The following is a 23,139-nucleotide window of genomic DNA, read 5'->3' as shown; positions in this document are numbered from 1 at the left end:
ACATTTAACTGTAATTTTTGTAGTAATTCATGGGAAGCTTCATTGACAGGTGCTAATAGCACTTGATTGCCTTTAAGACGTTTTCACAACACAACTCTGCAAGCACCACATCAAGGTTTGCTCAGTCAAATAGTTTTTTCTCCTTGCATCTAGATAATTTGTAACCACAGGCAAACTTCTGAAAATCCAAGGTGGTTTGCAACACTCCATTGGGGCGAATCTGTCATTGGCTGGCTGGAACAGATCAGTGCACTAATGAAGAGCAAGCTCTTTGGGTTTTTTTGTCATTTCTGTGCAAGCAATCCATTTTATTTCTCCTAAGTGGCAGGGCATGTTATACATCTCATCCCATATAATCTGACTTACATTATAATTTGATTCATACACAGCCTTTCCACAGAGATTAATTAGCAGCAGGTTTGGAGTTTGCAAGTGAAAATATGATAATTAGTTTTCTTGGAATGTTAACATTTCAACACTTCGGGTTTTCTCCATCTTTGTCTTCAACGAAGCTGCAGTAAACGAGCACTATTTCTCTTCTAAATCAGACTCTTGTGAGGTTTGAAATACAGATATTTTCATCAAGCTGGATAATTTCCATGGAAAATTTACTAGCTCATGAAATATTGCAGAAGTAATTCATACAATGGTTCCCTCCTCCCCTCGGTAGGTTGAAGTATGATGTGAGCAGTTCTGAAACCCCCCAGGATAGTCACTTATTTAACAATGGTGATTCCTATTCTTTCTAACAAAATTCGGCTGACTCTTCAGTTTTACACAAAATAGAATTAGCCAATAGGTCTCTCATATGGTTGTCGGCTAGTGCTGTAAACAAGGTTACATTAACACCTTTGATTCCTTGCACTCGTTCATTTCAGTATATAATATAGGTAACTCATTGATGCATACTACGTGTTTAAATCCAATAATTTAGCCACATTCTGAAAAGAATTAGCAATTTATCTGAATAATGAGAACATTCAAAGTTACAATAGTGAGTAGAAGTGTTACATTAAATACCAGCCCTGATGATTTAAAGACATAGTGTAAATGCTAACAGATTGGGCTGAAAAAGAAACTGACTTTATGAAAAATTTATTGTGGTGTTGTCTATTATGGGTGGGTGGAGCTGTTTAAAAGCTAATATTTGCTTAATTATTTGTGATTTATCCTCCTTGATCTTGTATAGATTTCTTTTTTTTCCAGTGATAGCATTTAAAAAAATCTCAGCCTTATTACTGGGCTCAACTCATCTTCTTGTATCTTTGGCTTCAGTCATCCTCTGAGCTTTGGCAAGGTACTGTCAATGCCCGTTGATCTAGTCAGGTAACGGGTAACTGAAATGTTTCTACCAGTGCAACATCTAATTCACCATGTGGTTGTGATCTTTCATATGCGATTGCATGAAGTTCAGTTGCCAATTATGTATGTAATTGCAAGCATATTTTTGCAGATCAGGCTCTGAATTTCTTCCTTTAGAAGAAATGTCTTTACTACCTTTTTGTGCTTGTCACATGAGGGGCTGCTAACAGTAAACTACTTTAAATATAAGTGCATTAGCAAATATTTGAGGAATGTTAGAAAACTGAAGGAAACTGAAGTTTGCTTTCTATAAATAACCTTTAAATATTCTTAGATCAAATTATATTTTCTTCTTTAAATATAAAATACCTATACTGACAGCTGAATACTGAAGACACCTGCACGCAGCAGAGCATAATTTCCCTGCCCACTGCATGGGGCTGGAGAAATATAGCAAGCATATAGCAAGGCAAAATTTCCCTGCCTACATAACAGGACTGGAGGAATATAGCAAACACTGAATGAGGTCTGGCTGCATATAAGAACAGCTCCAGGAGACTCAATGGGAAGGCTTAGGTCTTGCCACTCTACCTATGTCTACAGGGTGAGTTTAGCAAAGATGCATGCTTATTCTCAAGCTCAAACATATCCATCATCTTTTCTATCTTAACCTCAGCTCAGAAGGCAAAATACACTCTGAGCTTGACCTTTCAGGTGAACTTTAGCTCAGATAAACCAAAAAGAAGCAGAATGCATGTAGTTCACAGGACTCAGCAAGAACGCTCCTCTTTTCTGGTGAAGATTTGCCAAAGACAGTGGTCTTGTGGTGGACTACAAAGCCCAGCTCTGGCATGAGCATTGAAATAGTTACCTTTTGAAGTTGTATATAAACAGGGGCTGAGTTAGATTTCATCTGCTGGCACCTGACAAGTCTGTCTGTTCCTTAGTTGCTGGAGCTTTCTAAGGAGATCATGATTTCCACTCTGACATGTTTGTCAGGACAGAAACATGCTGTCACTGTGCTTCCCATCTGCATTGTTTTTTCTATCTTAGTGATAATCAGGACATCTCAAAGAACCGTAATTTCCTGGGTCTGCCTGAAACCTAGCACACGTGTCTCTGAGGCCAGCCAGTGAGAGTTTGTTGTGGTAGAGAGTCTTGTTTTCTCCTGGTCGACAAAAGGGGAGAAGAAGCCATGCCCCAGGTATGTGAACTTGTGAGGAATTCCTACAGACAACAAAAAAAGAGAAGGAGGCAAATTGGCTGTTTTATTAGAAACATGATCTCTGGTGTTTTTTATCTGGAGAGGGGATTGTTGCATGCTGATGAATATGGGTAAGAGTGCTAAAATGCCCCTGAGCGAGTATGTTCCTTCAGCTCTCCTTCAGCAGCTCCTGCTATCCCAGCCACTGACCTGTGAAATGTGGTTGTGTCTACTGGATTTTTCCCTCTATTTTGAAAGCTGTTCTTTCCATCCTGCAAAATATTACTCCAAACAGTTAAATGGGAGTTGTATTTGCAAGGTTATGCATATTAATATTAATGGAAAATCTGATGGGTCCAGTGGTCAGAGGGGGATAATCATGCCATTCAAGTGAAATGCAAGTACAACAGGTTTTATGAATTTATTGTTTCAAAACTTACTTGGTTTTCTCCAAAACAGAATGGAATTTTAAAAATTAACATTTCTGAAAGAAAATCCTGCAGTTTTGGAGGAGATGAAGAGAAATGATCAAAATAAAAAGTGGGCAGCTTCTAACTTTGGTACACTTTGATAAAGATGGAGCCAAGCCTTGCTTCTCATACCACCTTGATCCTAATGAGCGCTGTTCAGATGATCTACTTTCCATATAAATCCTAGGGCCTCCTCTCCTGCTGGGTCCAAGTACTTTTCACTGTGCCTAAGTTTAAGGCTTTGGGATCCCCATTGACTGGCCCTGTGCAGGGACTTATTTACACATCAGGCTTGCTGAGTATGGCCCTAAATGTGCATCATTTATCCAGTGACACTAGCATCAGCATGCTGATGTAAAACTTTTAGTGCTACCATCAGGTACTAGGGCCTAATTCCTGTGTTCTCAAAATGAGAAATAAAAAGGGAAAGGGCAAAGCTAAGCAGCATGTTAGGAAGCCGCGTTCCCCCAAACCCTCACTATCCTGCAGCAGTGTGAGCAGCCCATCTGGTTTTGCACAGCATTACTCTGACCAAAGTAACTGTGAAGGTTTATTTAGAAATAGGAAAAATGCACCTGGTCATCTAAAACACTTCAGAAGGGTTTGTTGCCCCTGTCAGATGAACAGCCACTGAAATTGGCACATTGGCCATGACATGAGTAATTCTCTGGTGAACTGGTCTTTTTACGTAGAAAATTATCTCATCAGAAATATTCTGATCAGCAGTAGCCTGAAGGCTTGAAGCTTGAGCTTAGTCATGGCATAAAAACCTCCCCAGCTTTTTTTCTTTTTTTTTAGTTTTGTAGCTGAGATTACCCATTTAGGACTCATAGTTTAAAATTTTCTCAGTAAACCTCCTTTTGTATTACTGGGTCTTGCCTGAGAGAGCAAGTGTGCTAGCTGGATCCTTACTTCACTAGTTCACAAAGAAGGATGTTTGTTTGGGCTTTGCATTTCCATTTAACAAGCAAAAAATAATATAGTAAAGGTAGAAAGCCAGTTCCTGTCTCTTTCAAAGTCAAAATGGACAGAAAACATGCTCGATAGTGTCTTGTTAAGCTTTTTAGGATTACTCTACTTTCCCTTGATTAGTTCCTCTTTGCTGAAACCTGATGGGCTTCAAATAAACTGAAAGTTTGTGAACCTGGGAGTGTAAGCCCTCCTGCTGCTAAGGAAAGGTTTATAGACTAGTTCCTTTCATTATAGCTTTATAAATGGCATTGTTTGAAGCAATGTGCACTGCAGCTTGAATAACAACTTGGAGAATGCTAGTTAATTTGCTGTTTGAGAACTAGTGTCTTTTCAAGTAGCTTTTGGGGTGTTCCAGTAATTGTTAGACAGATGGGAAATCTTTTGTTGACAAATGTTACCCTACCTCTCACTCAAGTTTGGGCAATGTCCACCAAGTGTATGCAGAACTTCAGGGCTACAGATATCCAGCAAGTGCCTTTGGCTCTGTAGGTAGGTGTGATGCTTATATAAATTGTGGAGAACCCTGCAAAACTCATCAGGTCCTTCTACAGGGAAGAGAGAAATTCCCCCAGCTTCCCCAGCTGCAGCCCAGAGTGTGTAGCAGACCTGCATGAATAGCTCTTCCCTTGAAAAGGCAGTGCCAGAATTGGAGCAGCATATTCACACATAGCCTGATGCAGCCTCAATGCCATCCTTTATGGTGTGATCTTACACTGCATGGTATCAGCAGCATGCCCTGTTTCAGATCATCTGAGTCTGTGGTGTCCACAACACCCAACTGCTTGTTCCAGTGACAGAGGAAAAGATCTTTTGAAATGTGAAAAGGTCCAGGGTGCTTGACTTTAAAATGCCTCTTTCAAAGAGGTGCTCTTTTCACTATAGCCCCTTCCATTCTTGTCATCTTCCAAAGCACATTTGATGCAGGTTCCTGCAGAATCTATGCATTCTCTGAGTTTACATCTCCTGTCTTGATAACATGGTTTCCTTGTGCATTCTGGGCTGTTTCTGCCATCTTTTGCCCCCTAGCTGTGTGACAAGCAGCTAGGGACCAGGGTGGCCTCTTTGTTCTGTGCCTGAACAAGTGTGTTCTGCCATTTCACTAAAGGTGTGCAGGGGGCAGACTTTAGGACTTGAGAAGCATTCTTAAAGGAAAATCGATGTGCAATTGAATAGCTGAAGAACAAGGAGCACCTTCTACAGCACAGGTTGTACAGTAGTGTTCACCAGAAAAGCACTGCAAGTATTTGTGATGGCTTTAAACTGACCAGACATCCTAACAGTAACCGAGAGGGTGGTTTAGCCTGCATGGGGAGAGCAGAAGTCCATTGCAAAGCTTCCCAGCAGGTTGAAATGGCCACTTCTCAACATGGAGCTCCTTAGCTGTGCTGGATCAGAGGCCAGGGTGCTGATAGCTCTCCATGCGGTGTGCTTCGTGGCTGGGGAGCCCCATGCCATGGAGGCTCTTACAAAGGAGCTTGAGGCACACAGTTGGATGTTGCACACTGCGGCTAAAAGAAAAGGAGGCCTAGCTATAGCAAAGTATGAAAAATATTTTCTTCTTCAGTTTTTACAAGTAAAAGTATAAACATGTGTGTAAGTGAGAACAATATGACAGCAGATTATAGCTGTTTTGGAGTCTTTACCATCAATTTCTTCTTGCCATATTTACACTCAGAAATGCATACATGTGCACCAGAATTTTTGTCACTCATGTACACATCCAGCCTGAGAAGCTATAATCAGCATTTAAATATTACAGGAGCAGTTTTTACATTGATCACAGTGTCTTGTTGGTGCTAATTTATTTGTAAGTGATGTTAAATACTTGAAATCAACCCTTTGGGTGGCTTCCAAATGCATCTTTTGTGATGAAAACTAAAAGCAAACGGATTGGGCTTTTGGGGGTACAGAGAAGGAGGGGAAAAACCAAAAACAATGGCAAACAACAAAAAAAAAGCCTCAAGCCCAAATGACAATAACGGCATCATTGTGTAAATATAACATTCTCCTGCAGTGCTTACAGTCCAAACGCTGGGGCACTAGAGAGGGTGAACAATCATAAGCAAGGAAATATTTCCTTCATTAGTATTTAATATAAATGCCTATTAGTTTTTACTTCTTTGTCCAAGCTGAATGCAAAATACCATGAAAATAAGTAAGCCAAATTTACCAGTAAAAACTTCCCTTTGCTTTTGTACTGGTGGTAGTACAAGCAAGTGTGTCTGTTTTATATGTCTGGGGTCTGACACTCATTTGTGCTGTTCTGGCATCTTTACAAATCTGTAGCATGGGTATAATGGTGTGCCAGAACTGTATGAAAGGATCTTAGTGTACATAGAGAAAGGAATTTATGATTTTTGAGCCTGACAGTGCCCTTTAAGCTAACCATGGAGGAGATCTGCTTGTTTTGCTATATATTGCTTCATTTCTGGCCATTGCTGGTTACTATTGTCATTTGTTGAATATGTAATAGAATTTAGAGATATATTAAGCTAAATGTTTTGGCTTTAAAAGTGGGGAGGTTTTTTTGTTTTTCTTTATTTTCATGTAACAAGACTCTTTTTTGCTGGCACAAAGAAGGTCGCACAGTTTAAACAAAACCTAATGGAAATTCTTGAATGAGGCAAAGATGCTGCAGTTCAAATACATTCATCCTGTTTTGTAGTGATGTGGCATCATCATGACTAGAGTTTGTTGTTTCTTTTTTTTGGTTGATGTGTAGCCAGGCAAAGATTCTGACTTAAGATCTTAGGATTCAGACTCCCAGCCCAGAATTTTTTTGAAAATCATTCTCACTGCAATTGGACAAGGGGATGCTTTATGGAACAAACAAGCCAACAAAAATAAACAGAGAGCTCACACTATTTTTTCATGTTTTCAGCCCCATGACATTTTGTTTTTCTTATAGATATTAAGCATGTGGGGTTGAAAGTTACCGTAGGTCATAGGCTTTTGATCATTTCCTGAAGGACTCTAATACTATATTTCCTTTTTTATAGGAGGGAGTAAAAATAGTTTCAGACAGTGCACAAACAACCATTTCCATAAACCCCCTAAATTCGAAGTAATAATAATTCAGCCATCTAGGATATGTTTTCAATGGATTATTAAAGCATGTTTACCATCACATGAACCCTGTTCTAATGCAATTTCTTCAACTGGAAGATTTCTTCTCTAGTCTGAGCTGACTTCTGCTCTTTTTAAAAGATCACTGTGGCTGAGGGAGAGGGAAAAGGGACACTTCTGGTTTTTAAAGATCATGTACACACGCATAATTTGCTTGTGCCAGGAAGTTCAACCCACTGCTCCAAGAGTTCCACCAGTAGTACCTCCTCTGATCATTTCAGTGCCAGGTTATCAGGAGATGCCCTAGGCAGATATTTTTGTTGCTGGGCTGGCACATTTCTGTAACCTGTCCTGGTCACATCATTCTTCAGGTCAGATAAGATTCCTGTATCTGGACTGTTACCTCTGGAAGGTGTTTTCAACTTGCACACAGTCCAGGGAATTGTTGCATTGAGACTGAAACGATCATAGAAAATATAAACCAGAACCATATTACTGCACTGTGTTATTCAAATGAGAGGTCAAATTACCCCCACTGATGTAAGCAGGGTTGCCAAGGTCTAAATGAAGACACAATTTGGCCAAAGGTCTGTTTCTAATGTGAGGTTTGAGGGCTGGTAGGTCTTGCATCTAATATCAAACAGCTGTAAAGCAGTACCAGATCGACTAGAAAATAGGCATGCATTTCTGAAAAAAAAAATCCTTCCCAAACAAAACCATAAAACCCAACAACCCCAAATCTTAATGTATTATTTAAACATTGCCAGCGTAAAATGGAAAGTATAATTGTTCATTGTTGCCTGCTTATTTTAGTTTTGAGTTCCCTGTATGAGATTGTTTAGGTGCATTAAATCATGCTGGGATGTTTCACTATAGTGCTCATGCTGCTCTACCCCTGCTCCTACATGCACCCTCAAACCCCTCAAGGGCTTTTACAAAAGTACAAGCTCAATTCTTGTATTGTTTGCACCCCTGCAGATCTGTGACAATTTCTCTTCATTTGCACTTGGTAACAGAAAGCAAGGTCAAAATGTGAATTTGATGTATAGTTAGCATGAACGAAAAGATAGCTCATTTATTAGTACTTAGATGCATTTTGTGGTGCAGTTTTGGTATCCTAAGATTACATGAGATGACATTTTTATAGGTATAATCACTCAGGAACTCAACTACAGACATACATAATAAATATGAATACATTGCTCAGAAATTGTTAATGGCCAGGAAAGTATTCTTTATCTGAATTACTGCCAAGTTTCAAAACTGCATGTATCATCTTATCACATACTATACTTTAAGCGTTGGTCATGTAAGTCAGATCTGCTCGATGGGTGTTTTAAATCACAAACATAACTTGTTGGAAACTCTAGAGTAATGTTTTTTATTTGGCTTGGTTTCTAAGTCAACATAGTTTGTTCATACTAGTTCAATTGTGTTTTCCTTACACCTTGCCAATTCTAAATCTTTTACCTGAACAAGAAACAAAGAACAAGTAAATTTTAGGCAGTTGAGCATCTAATGCTGTCTATATGCTCTATAAAATCTGTAGTAAATTTACGGCATGTCCTTTTTCTTTTTTATCATATGTAACTGGTATAGAAGTGGAACTTAATACAGCTTGCAAGTTAGTCATGAAAGAAACACAATCTTTTTTCCATCATGTTTCAGGAATAACAAAGTTAAAAGAATTAAAATCATCATCATTATAATCTCAAAACTTTTGAGTTTATGCATCATTCTTCTGCTGTACTGTTGTAGTTCAGCTGATACTCTCCTGCTATGTAACATAGCTTTTAGTTTGGATTGTAGTCCCTTGTACATCTTTGAAGGTTTCAGCCCATTAACAAGTCTTCCTTCCTGACTGAGACCAACTGACTCTGTTGCACTGTAGCAATGCTCTGTGACCGTTTCAGTTTCTTTTTATTTCCCACATAGTGACTGATTCTATAAGCAGCCACTCTCTAAATTCCCACATCACCAAGAGGAGTGTGAGGACATGAGGCAGCATGGTGCACCAGAACCTAATCAGGTTGCTTTTCCTTAGGATACTGTCTCTGGGACTTTTGAGAACATTTTTCTTATGTCACCTCTCTGAGTACTAGAAACAAACCTGGAATGTTCCCGTTCTCTGTGTGTTAAGCTATTTGAAGTCAACAGACTTTTGGTAGTATTTCTGTAAAATTAAGCCATCAAAATATGCTCAAAATTGGAGATTTGCTGGGTGTTTTCTCATCTTCTTCAGATAGGGTTCATCCATCCTCATAAGACACATAACAAGAAAAGGAAGTAACAAAGGGCTAATAAATGGTAGTGTGCTCTGGTTGGCTTCTCACATATTTTACACACACCAAAAAACTGGGGTGGTCAGTTAAATTAGTTTTAGGCAATCAGTATACAGAAAACAGTTTTTTTTCCTTGGTTTTCATTCCTTGAAAAGTAACAGCTAAGTGTTTGATAATTGCTGACTTGAGAAAGCATTACACTATGCTTGGGTATACTTTTTTCTTCTTGAATACTAAACCAATTTGTCTGCTGATTTTCTATGCTTAGCATTCTGTTGATTGATATGTTGCTCTAGTAAGTTGGGGAAATGTTCTGGTTACAGTTAAATAACATATAATGTATGGGCATGATTAATTCCTACGCTGCTGTCATTCTAATTTTACTCGATGAAAGAAGTTACAGCAGCATAAAAGTAGAATCAAGCACACACGCAAAGCAGAAAACATAATAATTTTTAATGAGATACGAAATTACTTTGGTGTATTATCTAAACTACTATAGAGTGTACATTTTTCATTGAAATTAAATATTTATATAATGTGATAAAATTCCTGCTGTAAAAGGCATACAATTTTCTTTGGACAAATGGTGAAAAGACATTAGATGTATATTTTTAAAACTCCATTGTTAATTTTGCTAATAATTTTATCAAACTTTGCCCTTTTGAAAGGAAATATCTTGGTTAGAGGTGTTATTTTTTGTGTTCTTTCTTTTTGTGTTCAGCCTAAGCTGAATCAACTTGCATTTATTCAGGCCCAAATAATTATCAGTGTTCAACATTTTTATATTATTTTCACTACGTAACAAAATCTAGTATAGTATTGCAATATCTCTCATTAGCTTTCTGAGCAGAGAAGAAACCCATCACCTATTAAGCTATCAAAAGTGACGCAAAATCATTAGGGAGTAAACAGTTATGTTCCTTTTCAGTATCTGCTGTCTGATGTAATGAGGATGGTGTACTGACACACTGCTTACATTCCTTACATGACTTGCAAAAGCTGTCACTGTCTTAGCAGAGCAAAAAATAGGCACTGGTATGAAATTTTTAAAATTTAGACTTCCATTTTTATTCATTTTGCCTACCCAGCATCCTATAGTTGTGCGTCTTTGCTATTCTACACAGACTGAGCTGCCTTTTAAAACATTAATTAAGACTAAGCAAGTAATTTATTTGTGTTTCTTCCCTGTGCTTTTCTATTTATAGTTTGTGATGTACTTCTTATGGTACTATTATATATGTGAATGAAATATAAAGGTGTTTTCACTTAAGGAAGACACTGTCTCACCCTTGGTCATGGACCAGGGCTCAAGCAATGCCAGTTGTGCTCTCCTAATCCATGTCTTTCTCGGGGCTCCCTTTTCTTGGTTCATGTGTGACTGCTCACCATTGCTCCCAGGGGATTTCATCTAGCCTACAACCTGAATCCTATAAGCTCCTGAATGACACCCAAGAGAGAGGGCTGTCGTGGATAAATTGCCTTGGCAGAAGCAGCCATTTCTCAGTTTTCCTCTTTTCAGCTGCTCAAAGTTATTCCTGCAAGCTGGTGCTGTGGGGACTATCTATTTAATGCATTGTGTTGCAGATCTCGTGTTGCTTGTTCTCAGGCTAACAGCACAGGTGTGTGCAGCAAACCCTCTGCTTCCTGGAACTGGACCTCCTTGTTTTATGTTGGACTTCTTTTTTTATGTTGGACCTCCTTTTTTATGTCGCATGCCCTAGGAGAGAAGACAGTAAAATTCTTTTCTGCAGGTGGGAGAAGAGGCATTGTCCTCCCATCAGAAAACATTGTTACCAAGCTAGAACTAATGGGAGGATAATAGGGCAGTGACTCTTTCTGAAGCTTGATAAGACACTATGTTCAGAAAACATATATTTTATTATAACTGGATCTTGCAATGAATAATATTTCCTAATTAATCACAGGGATGCATGAGCTTTGCAGACTAAAGGACTCAGCATAGGAAACGTCTCATGTCTATTTTCAGTCAAATTTTTGTTGTTGTGAATATTTTACCTTGGCAAAAAGTTTCAGGGATAGCCGTTCTTAGGAATTACCCAGGAGGCATGAAGATACTCCCAGTTATATTCTTGTAACATATCTGGAGCTGTACCAGTGCTTTTTTTTTTTTTTAGGAAAGAATTGTTTCTATAGAATTCGAACATACTTCTGAGCGCGCATAGGAATGGTAGATGATCTCATTACCTCTATCCTCCTTAGACTTCTTCTAAGACTTTTCAAGCTCACCACGGTCTGTTTTTCTAGTCCATGTAGATCCTGGTGAGTCATGAATCTGGAAACTGAACTTTTGCACGCAGATGAGGAAGGATTTGTGATAATGAAAACCTTCAGCTCATGAAGACACTTTTTTGAAATAGTCTCTAATGGAAAACACTTTTTTCTTGTGTCGATCAGGTCAAATTTTGGCCATACAGATATGTACATACACCAGTGAAGAAGAGGGGAGCTGTCAGTATACGCTCTGTGTTACATACAGGGGGAAGCTATGTGCTGGTACAGATGAAAATATCAAGGCGAGAAGAAGAAATTGGAGCGTGGCTTTCAAACTTAATCTGGGTCAGACCAGGGTTATCTGTCAATGAACCTAACAGTCCAATACGGGACAAAAAATAGCACTATTTAATGGAGCTAGCACACAAGAGTGTATGACTGGAGTACACATTTCAGCATCTTTCCTTTCCATGGCAAATCTGTGTAAATAAACCTGTCACATCTAGGAGATGCATAACGTTTTTCTGACTTGTGGCTATTCCACAACCAAGGAAATGCCACTCATTAGTTTAAATACTATTACAGTAATCAAAAACTCTTAAAAGATGTGCTGGATTATTTTCAATGTTGAAATAAAACCTGATGCTCTCTATATGAAATACTTAATTATCAGTATAATAATTAAGCAATATTTTTGCATATTAACAACGTTTATGCATGCTTGTGTAGACGTGAATACTACATCCACAGAGAAAAACATCAGTTCTAAAAAGACCAGCAAAACTGGTAATCTTGATCAAAAGTCAAGATTTCCAAGACAAATATATCACTAAACTGATGAGCTATTGAAGTGTCTGGCAGGATTGGGTCTTGTTTGTACCTGAATTGTGGGGTGGAGCTGTCTTTTTGTTCTGCATGAATTCTCACAGCACCTAGCACAAGACAGGTCTCAGCCCCCTGCAGTATTCAGTGCATGAGGCTCGCTGCTTTGTCCCATGCAACAACTACCATTGCTATAGGAAACTTCATACTCCAAGAGGAAAGTAAGGAAAGTAGTGCAGATAGCACAGAAGCCTTGACTAGTAGAGACACCCTGGAAGGACCCATGCCACAGCTTTGTGGGTTGTCATCTCTTTCCTCTCAAAAAAACCCCAAACCAACAAAGTTTTTTGCTTGCTTACTTGTATATGTGGGTGAACTATTGATTCAAATACACTTCTGTGATCCTGTCTTGGAGTCACTTAGTGCACCACAAGGCTTAATCTATATGCTTATGTAGCTGTGCTGACACACCAGTGTTGTGAGGAGCTCTGTGTAGTGGGCACCTGCTGAGCCAAAGATTTGAGATGAATAGTGCCCATATTGATTTGCCTATAATGGAGTGGAAAAGAAAAATGTCCAGGTTTTGTTGCAGGTATTTTCATGGGGTATTAAATTGGTGGATTAGTTGCAAACAGCAGTACTGATAAAGTCTCCTGTCCATCTTGATGGTTGGGCCTTTCTATTAAAATGACACATAAATAACCTATTATGTCCCCCACCCATGGAAATTCAAATGCACCTGTCAACTTGATAAAGCACTTGCCTGGAGGGAAGCATTGTTTACATTTTCACTCCATTCTTCAGAAAAAGTGAGATTCTAATTATTTTTCCCACTGTAAATTAATGCTGACTATGATGGTTAGCATATCTCTGTATTGTTATATCTATGCAAAAGTTAAATAATAGAGCTGATCCATCATGTATTATGCAATGTGCATTTTTATGACAGGCTTCCCTCTGATCTTATTATGCCTTTCTTCATAAATACTTACTTTTTTTCCCAGCAGCTGGGGGAATCTTTGTTGACTGCTGGTTCAGAAGTTGAAATCTGTTCTGTGTGAAAAGGAAAATGCAATTTACATGTTTATCGGATGCTGAACTCTGCTGTCTTCTGAGAAGGAAAAAATAAGGATATAAAAATATACGCTACTAATAATAAGCTTCATTGTAATAGACAATTGGTCACAGAATGCTAAACCTTTTTTTTTTTTACAGACCAAGCACATCAGACTCAATAATGCACTAGAATTGTTTTTTGATATCTTAGACAGTAACTTTTAATTCATCAAGAGCAAACTAGTTAAGGTGAAATCAAATTCTTCCATGCATAAAATCATGCCACGCCTTTGCCCAAAACTTGAAGCTGAACACCGAACCATTTATTAGGGTTCCTAACAGTCAGTTTTACTTTGTTGGCTTTTTCTTTTTTTAATTTTTTTTTATTTTGGTGCATTTCATGGTTCTTCCTTGAACTGAAGGCAGACTACTGAAATACCACAAAGGGGGTTGGTTTTGCAATACTGTGCTAAATGTGAGAAATATTATCAGAAGAATTTTTGTTATCTGTTTTCTTATCTCAAGCAGGGAAGAAGACCTTGCTCAAAGGCTCTTGATGCATTCAGAGAACACCAGGAGGCAGCCTGATCTTGCAACTTCTTTTGACAAGTTTTTCAGACCCAAATGGTTTGCACACTCTGCTGAAGACTTATGCAAACTGCCCTGAACCTTTGGCCCTTTGTCTGCTTTCTAGAGTAGATTTCTACTTCTAGATTTCTAGAGAAGGATCAGTGCCAGATATGATTAAAATATTTGCAAGAGCCAAAAATAAAACCCTGGGGCAGAAAAAGGAAGGAGTAAACTAACAACAAAGACCTGTCTTAGGAATTGAGGCAACTTTGGATAAAGTTCCATTGAGCTTGCAGGAAGGGTGCTAGCCCTGTGGAGGCAGAAAAAAGATCGTTGGGATGAAAATGGCAGAAGGGATAGGATGGCAGTGGGAAACACCAGTCTTGACCAAAAAGGAAGACCTGAAACTTTGTGATCTTCATTGCTTTCTTCCCTTCTTTTCTACAATGAAAGCAGCATTTGTTTTACTGCCATGGAGCATTAAATTCTTACCCAAATAGGACAGGCCCTTCCACTACTGTTCATCCTGCCTGGAAGACGGTTGTGAAACCTTTTTCCTTCACTTGTCTCTCCATGGCCTACCTCTAGGGTGATATCTGCAAGAAAGCAGCCGGGAATTATTTGGAGGAACAGATAAGATAATTTAGAAACAGTTAAAGTAAGTGACCACATACATGTGCTAATACAACTATTGCTTTGATCTCCCATAGGCTGTTAAGTCTTTGCTCTGTGGGCAGCCCATTCCTACCTGTCTGTACAGCAGCTGGAGCAATGGGGCTGCAGCCTGAGTGAGCTTCTAGATGTGTCTATGGTGAATCTGTTTGCTAATAATAAATATCCATGATGGAGTAGTCAGTATACTCATTAGGACTACTGAAAAGTCAGAGAAAAATGACAGTATTTCTAAAGGAGAGCACCCTTCATGAATTTTCATGTGTTTTAGCAAAAGTGTTGAAGTTGACTGAAAATCTTTCACCTTCTTTTTCCTATGTCCCTTCCATTTGCTGGAAAGGAAAGCTGTGTCTAAGCAAGCAAATTAGGAAAACTTTGGGAAAAAAATTAGGCAAATTAAAAAAAAACCCACGCTCATAGTGATTTTGCTATTATTTAAAGATTATTTAAAAAAATATTAAAATCCAGACTTAGTCAAGTATCCAATAAGAGACACTCTCCACAAGAATACAGCTTACACTATAATCTACCTCTCTGGTGCAAGAATACAGCTTACACTATAATCTACCTCTCTGGTGCAAGAATATACAGTTCCTCTGCTTTCACAGAAGAAAATTTTCTGAAGCTGAAGAAGATGCAGCTAGAAGTTACCATTCCCATGTATTTAAATTTTAATTTCTCAGGTGGTTTACAGCCCATGTAGAGATCCAGAATTAAAAATGTTATTTAGTTACAAGAAACAGATTTGTCCATCTGACATAAGTCACACGTGAATAAAAGTATGTCTCATAACCAGATACATATTTTGTATGCACATGGTCTTGGACATGGTGAATGAAATCTGTGAACATAGACTTATTTCTTTTACCTATCTTTTCTCTGTGTTTAATCTGTTCCAAATGGTGGAAGTCTAAAATAAAATGTTCATTGCAAACAGGCTAACTGATAAACGTAGGTCCTTTGTTTTCTGTTTGCAAATTCATTTGGAACCACACTGTTTTAATACAGTTCTGTTAGGGCTATTTTCACAAATTTTTGCAGAATGTCTTCCACGGGCAAATTTTATCCCATAAGATGAGCTGCTCCATTGATCTATTTAGTATTTGTTGTTTCTGGTGTACATTTGGTCACCAAAGTCCTATAGTATTATTTCTGCTTTCTGACTGCATTACATGTGTAAACAGATGAGTAATAAATAACAAATGTTGATGAGCAGATAATGAATAGCAGACACTTATTTACACAGATATGCTCTTGTATGTATTAAAATTCTGACTTCCATAGGGAAAATAGGTTTTCCTAAACACTTTTGTATAAAAAATCCTGTCTGTCTGAAGTTACTGAAGATGCTTTCTTAAGTAACTGATTCCAGCATCCCTTATAAATTTGGGAAATGAGGCATGGAGAGAGATTTCTCTTACTCGTCTGAACTAAACCCATTCTGGGCTTAGAATATAGCAGGAGTCTCTGGAATAGGAAGGGAATGTATTTTATCTCCTTTCCTTAGGGCAAATTAATGGACAAAGGCACTGCTATGCACAAGGAAATGCAAGAAAGCTGTGGCCTTTAATTTTCACTCTTCAAGGTTTTTGCTGAATTAAATATCAGTTTTCCTTGACTTAAAAGACTTAATACCTGAGGTTTTTTTTCAAATTTATTTGGAAAATATTTATGGATGACTCAAGTATAGGGACTTAAAACCATATATGATTTAGACTCAAAATGATGATATGGTAAGCAGCAGACTACACTAGCAATGGGTGCATGGTGGTAAGAAATAAGTGACTTTGCTTTGTAATATCTAAAAGCAGGAGATTAAAATAATCCTCTAGAAAAGATCTGCATTGTTGTTCATTTGGACAAATCCATAAACATGATGCTATCGTAATTCAGAAACAAAAAACCCTCCGCTCTTTCCCAGTGTTACAATGCTGAGCAGCTTGCTATAAATCTATTCTGGGATTTCTCCTCAGTCGTTTACAAAGAGGTTATTCTCTGTATATGGTTATTTTCATCATTCAGTCTGTCCATGTCAGTTTATTAAATAAATCAGGGAAGACTATAACAACAATGCTTCAGGCATTCATAATTTGACTGAAATAAACAATTCCTGGATACTACTGGTCCATTATGTTCATAAAGAGGATGATTTAGAAACAAGTTATTTATCTGCAGAGTTACTACAGACAGTAGTAGGTGGGGATATTGCGTTTGCCACTGATCTGGCTCTGTAGGTCAGAGTGTGGCTGTTATGCCACACATCTGGCAGAAGTCCTCTGCCAACAGCAGGCCAAAGGTGCTTGCTACGCCAAGACATTTACATACTTCATTATTGCCCCAGGTGAGAGAGCATATGCCATCACTCCACCAAAGTACTCTATTTATGTATAAGTATGTATATGTTTATACATTTAAGTACTAAATATAAGGGACATCAGTGTACCTGGTTGTGTTTTTCTCATGATGGTATGACTTTTGGCAGTTCTAATAGCTTCTCTTGTTCACGCCTTTGTTTTCCATTTCTCTAATTTCATCATTTATTTCAACTGAGATAATTTTCACTTCTTGTAAAAAATCATCTTACATTTGGTGGCTTGAAAATCTTCCACACTGTCACAGCAAGTTCTTATTGAGGTTCAGTCATAGCCTCACTCAGACCTCGATGCCACCAAGGTGCCTCTGATACGGGCAGAAAGGGCATTGTTAGGCATGTCTACATAAATTCTTCTCCTGGAGTTGCTGGCAAGTTTTTTAGCAACAGCATGTTAGAGGTGGAGCTTACAATACTTGGGTTCTGAGCTTCCCTTGGAGGTTAATACTAGCCAGCTTTTGTTTTTTTTAATTGTACAGCTACACTGGTTTAGTAAAGATTGCCTCCAGGATAGCAATTCCCATATTTACAACTCTTACCACAGAAAATACTCTTACCATGTTTATGAAAGTTACTTGAAGTAAATACAGCACCCTCGACTTTTGATGCCTTTCTTTCCTGTAATTTCAACACTTTTGCCCTTTTGTCTAAAGTTAACAGCTTGTAACTTTTGCTAATTTTTTGTCATGACCAACTTGTAGTTCTGCCCATTCTCAGCTGGTTGTTTTGGTCTGTATTGTTCACTTTACACATTTACTTTGAATGCTGCTTTCAAACATTTTTTATACCTTTTGCAATGCATGAAGCTGGAATTGGTTCACATTACACTGCTAATAATAATACTGCGAGAATCAGTGCCTCTCATAATCAAGTGTTTGGATACACATGGATATGCATTGTTTTCAACTTTTTTAAAAGAAGGTTTTTTATGCCAATGTCATCTTTCAACACACGAAAAGTCAGTTTTTCTCTCATTCCCACTCTAGCTCAGAAAGTTTGACTAATTCTTTTTTCTTTTTTCCTTTTTCCTCTTACAAAAGCTGTCAAACAACATAAAATCTCATAGTGCCTTTATGCACTCATATGGCATTTTCTGTACCCTGACCTTGGAAATATTAATAATAATTGTCCATGTGTGTAATATATTTATGAATATACATTTATTAATATATTTGTATTTTAAATGTTATTATGTTCTACTTCAATAACATATTTTTATACACTTGGTATGGTATGATATAGTTATATGACAAAGTACATTTGTATTTATATGTACAAATTTATTTTTGTCTTTTTTTTTCTAGATTATGTACTGTAATTTGAAAGTGGTGACATAATTTACCTTCTTTATACAAGAAGCATCTTCCATTCCTTTAAAAGTGTATACACGTCTGTGTATAACGTCACACTGTACGTTAAAAGAACAATGATTGAAATCATTGTTGTCAAGGAAAAAATGTATTAAAATTATTAATAAGACTAAAACTCACATGAGACTTACTGAATCATCTGATCTGACCTAAATTTATGACCCTTCCTCCCAGTTCTTCCCTTTGCATACTTGCACAAAGACAGGAGGACTGAAGGGAAAAAAACCCAACCCAATAAAGACCAGTGAAAACTGTATATTTGCATTAGGTCAATGTAACATTTGGTGATTATAATAACATAAACAAATAAACTATAAGGGCATTCAAATCAGACCTCATTTCAAGCTGAACTATTATAAAGCAATTAACAGCCTCACACTCCTGCTTTAATTAAGTCATGTTCTGAAATATTCAGCATTTGAACCTGTTCTGGCCTGCCTCTTTTGTCACTGAATTAACATCCTTAATGTGTTTTTCTGCTGAAAGATGAATTTCATTTAAGGATTACTGTACACTGCTCTGGCATTTTGCGGTTTCTTGTCAGCCCTTGTGAATCTAGATCATAGCTAACTTCAGTTCCTCTGACATGTCCTATATGCACAGTCTCTTGACTAGCCTGTCTCAGTGGATTTATTAACTCATATTGTATTCCTGTAGAAATGAATGGACATTTTTGATTAACTTCATGATAGAAATTTCAGATGACAGTAGAGTTTACTTTTGGAGCTTATTTCAGGTTATGTAGGCCACAGCAGCTCTCCAGTGACCTATCACTTCACAGAAATGTGTTTTGGAAGTTTCAAGGCAGTGGACATCTGTCTGCCAAATACTTTAAGACGGTGCTAGCAAGGAAGGAATCGAATGGTCCTTCAGAGCTGGGGTGTCTAAATCCCCAGCAATCTGCAGTGCTACTCTTTCCTGGGATTGGTTTTCAGCTGTTCCATCCCACTGCGTATTGCAGAGCCTGCCTTTAGGCAAACTCATGCTAGCGGATGACTTTAAAGAAGGGTCAATGAGTGACGCTCCAGCAAAACATCCCATTTCCCTCCTTTGTACTTGTGCCTACCCTAGACAAAAGCAGTACACCTCAATATGACATGATCAGGTTTGGTGGTGCTTTCTCACTCTCAGTTGTCTGATGATCAGGCCATGTTTTTAGGGAGGACACGCCAATCAGTATTGTCACATTCTCTTGGCTAGTTACATAAATGACCTTTGAGGGAGTTCACCAGATCTTGAAATGTGGTGCCTTGTTGGGTGGGTTTTTCATTACTACTACCATGCAGATCTGTCTGCTCTCAGGCTGGGTGGCGAGGATCCTGATACTATACCTGGTGCCATGTGGATATGGTGCCACAGGGATGAGACCCAGAGCTGGGAACTTCTAAAGGAGGTCTTCTTCCTGACAAGGTAAAGATTTGCTCAGGCACAGAGGTTTGAGTGATGTGGCTTTGGCTTCCAGCATGGTAATTATATGCTGTAAATTACATTCAGGTCTGCCATTAATTGAAAATATATGTGGTAATTTACTTGTGTGAAGGTAGTCTAAGGCCCATGCTGTCCTCTTTGCCCCCAGAGTTCACAGCTCAAATGGACAAAACAGAGCTGCAGAGGAGAATGTGGTGTTCACAGTGAATGATCCATGGATTACAAAATACATGGTGAATAACTCCACCTCCCCCCAACTTGTTGGCAGGGACAAACATGAAAGCAGGACAGGAAGATTTAATGAAAGTGGGTTAAGATGAAGGCCAGGGAAGAAGCAGGGGAATGTGTGGGATTGATTCAGGAGGGAGGAAAACACTCTGAAGAAAGGAAGCAAGAAGTACAGGGGAAAATGCGTTTAACATAAAGGGAGTGTCACAACAGAGATCATTCTGTTTGCTTTGTGGATCCCATGCAGACTTAATTTCTGAGCTGGCTCTCCTAGCTGTTTCTCTTCCCTGAAGTCACAGATTAGAGAGAAAACATGAGGCCAGGAAGGACTCGGTGCTCTTGATCGGGTAGGTCAGAGTTCTTCCTTGTGAGACACTGGGATGAGAGAGAAGGGCAATCGTGGTAGGGTCTTTGTTACCATTTCACAAGCTATGTCATGGCCTCCTCTGGAAAATGCTGTCCCAGCAGAAGCTACCTTTCTGCTTTTGCATCTGTGTATGACAAGCTTGCATGACACATTTGTGTTATAGGCAGAAGAAAATAGAGAGCTTGTCCTGTCCTTGTAGCTGATGTATGTTCCTAGAAAAGTGTTTTTTAATAAAAGCCTCTTAACACCAGAGACTTTGATGTGGGAAATTCAGACTGTGCATATTTTATCTTAAATTCCAGATAACCTTTCCTTGTTTTAAAATGTATAAAATCATTTAAGACTGATGCAAATGAAAGCTGGCACTAATATGAGATTTCCTACTGTTCTGTTGTTCCTGGAAAAGTGTTGGAGATAATTTCTAGTGTGTGTTCTTGCTTTCCTAATTCACCTAAACCCAGTCCTCTCCTAAGGCAGTTCTTAGAATAGTAGTGTGCATGTCAGGATCGTGGTATTGGCACACTGTGCTAGTTATGAGGTTACTCATAATGCATAAGAACAGCTGTGGAAACATGAACTGGAACACGGGCAAACTGAGCTAAATCTAACTTTTCCCAAGTAGGGAGGGGAAATTGTATCTGATGATTTTGGGATCTCTTGTAAGAATCTGAGGTGTTTGTTTCAGAAAAAAAAAGGGGGGGGTGGGGGTTGCTGAGGGGGTCAAAACTATGCAAAAGATGTTTGATGCACCTATCTTAAACTAGAGGTTTTCTATGGCCAGCTTCATGAATGAGTTCCAATCATTTCAGCCAGTGCAATACATTTTCTTGAAAGAAGAGACATGCTAGACCATGAAAAAAAGAGTTGTTTCCTCTGCATTAAGGAGAAGAGCTTGGGAAGAGAATGCCTATTGCAAGGATATAACAATATCGCCTATTGCAAGGATATAACAATATCACCTATCCCCTCCCACTGTAAACAGGAGTAGTATCTCATGGGATAATGCGTGACACAAAGGCTTTGCAAAAATGAAGGGTTAAAAAGCTTGCACTTTGGTGTGAGTATAAAAATAATGCTTCTAATCATCAGTTCTAGTTAAGGATAACATGTGCTTAAGCTATGTGCTACGGCCCATCTGAAGTCCTGAATTCTGCTCAACCTGTGTGAAAATTTAACATGAAAAATGTTACATACTAATTCAGACTGACACAGGGAGGTTCAAAACCTACCCCAGCAAACCTGTTTAGAGCAAACTGGGAAATTAGGTAACCATGTCAATAAAACAGCTTTATGCAATGCACTAAAATACACCTTCTTTCCTTTGCCTCATCTACAATTCAGTTGGCAGCACAAGGTTATTTTAATAACATACAAAGATCAGAGACTAAAAAGTGCTTGTGGGTACAGGTGCAAAGGCTTCTCAAAGAGAGAGAGAAATACAAATACTTGTTCATGATATTCTCAGGAAGATTTCTTTTTTTTTTAATCAGCATTGCCATTTTATTGTTTAACCTACCCTGCTTGATCTCCCTACTTTTGGTTAATACAGGAGTCAATTACAGCTTCATCTGTGCAGAATTAACTTTATAGAGTATACACTAGGGATTTGTCTATCTCCTCTATTTAGATCTATGTCATAAAAAAAATGTAGTAGAGAACTGTGTGCAAGCACTGCATATGGTACAGGCTTTGTAGATTTATTGTAAAATCATTTTAAATCGGTTAAGCTCTTGCCAGAAGTTAATTAAATATGTTCCTTTGGTGGGGGGTGGGGGTAATCTGTGTGTGTGTGCGTGTGTGTGCGTGTGTGTGTGTGTGTGTGTGTGCGCATGGGGGGGTCTTCTGTCTCACTAGGTGGCAGTATCTGATTATATCTGGAAGGACCATGCCAGCAAGCCTGGTGTCTCCAGCTGTGACCTCCAGCACGAGGGAGAAATCTCTGACTCTGCAGCCACGTCCAGAGATAGAACCACCGTTCGTGTCTCTGTCTACACTGTTCACCTCAGCGGCTTCCAAGAGCTCTACAGGAACTTCCTCAGGCTACCTGATGGGGCTATCATTGAGGTAGGTCCAAGCAGACCCCTCACCTGCAAACAGGGGCACTTCAGAAGTAGGTCAGCATCAAAACAGACCTGCCTGACCCTTCACAAATATGGACTTAAATCTTCTATGAGAAGACTTCGTTCCTAAACAGTAGTGTAAAACCAATGATTTAATGTGTTTGCAGTGCAAAGTAGTAATTGAGTATTGTTTACAGAGCCATTTAAAGGCAATTATGTAAGATATACATGGAAAGAACACACATAAGGATTATTTATAAATATATATCACATATAATCACACAAGATAATTTGGTACAGGAATTATTATATATATTTGAGTGTTCTAAGTATTGCATACATTTTTTTCCCAGCTAGTACTACAGATATGGTCTTTCACTTAGCTTTTTCTCAGATAAATAGAGCTAAGGCACAGTTAGATCACTTACTGGTGTCTTACAGATTTTAGATTGAATCCTGGATGTTTTCAGATTTTTAGCAGCTTGTGCACTAAAATGCAATACGGGATGGTGTTAAAAAAGTATGGCCCATTACTTCTTTCATAGGATGCATTTTGTTCATTGCATTTTCATTTTTGTTCCAAGTGCTTAGAAGGTTCATTTCCTTGTTGCCTTTGGTCTTGTGTTGAGAGACCTTTAAAAATAAAGGCATCTGAGAGAAAACA

General features: G+C 38.4%; 1 protein-coding gene across 1 annotated transcript in view; it reads left to right on the top strand.

Moving 5' to 3' along the window:
• The window catches only part of LOC138718475 (uncharacterized), a 50,147-nt gene that overhangs the window by 13,846 nt on the left and 13,162 nt on the right, over nt 1–23,139 (top strand). The window contains exon 4 of the mRNA XM_069852982.1: nt 22,270–22,479. Coding sequence (XP_069709083.1) covers nt 22,270–22,479 — 210 coding nt within the window. The remainder of the gene's footprint in view (nt 1–22,269; nt 22,480–23,139) is intronic.

Source organism: Phaenicophaeus curvirostris, chromosome 3 (assembly GCF_032191515.1).
Source record: "Phaenicophaeus curvirostris isolate KB17595 chromosome 3, BPBGC_Pcur_1.0, whole genome shotgun sequence".
NCBI lineage: Eukaryota > Metazoa > Chordata > Aves > Cuculiformes > Cuculidae > Phaenicophaeus > Phaenicophaeus curvirostris.
This window is presented reverse-complemented; position numbering and strand designations above follow the sequence as displayed.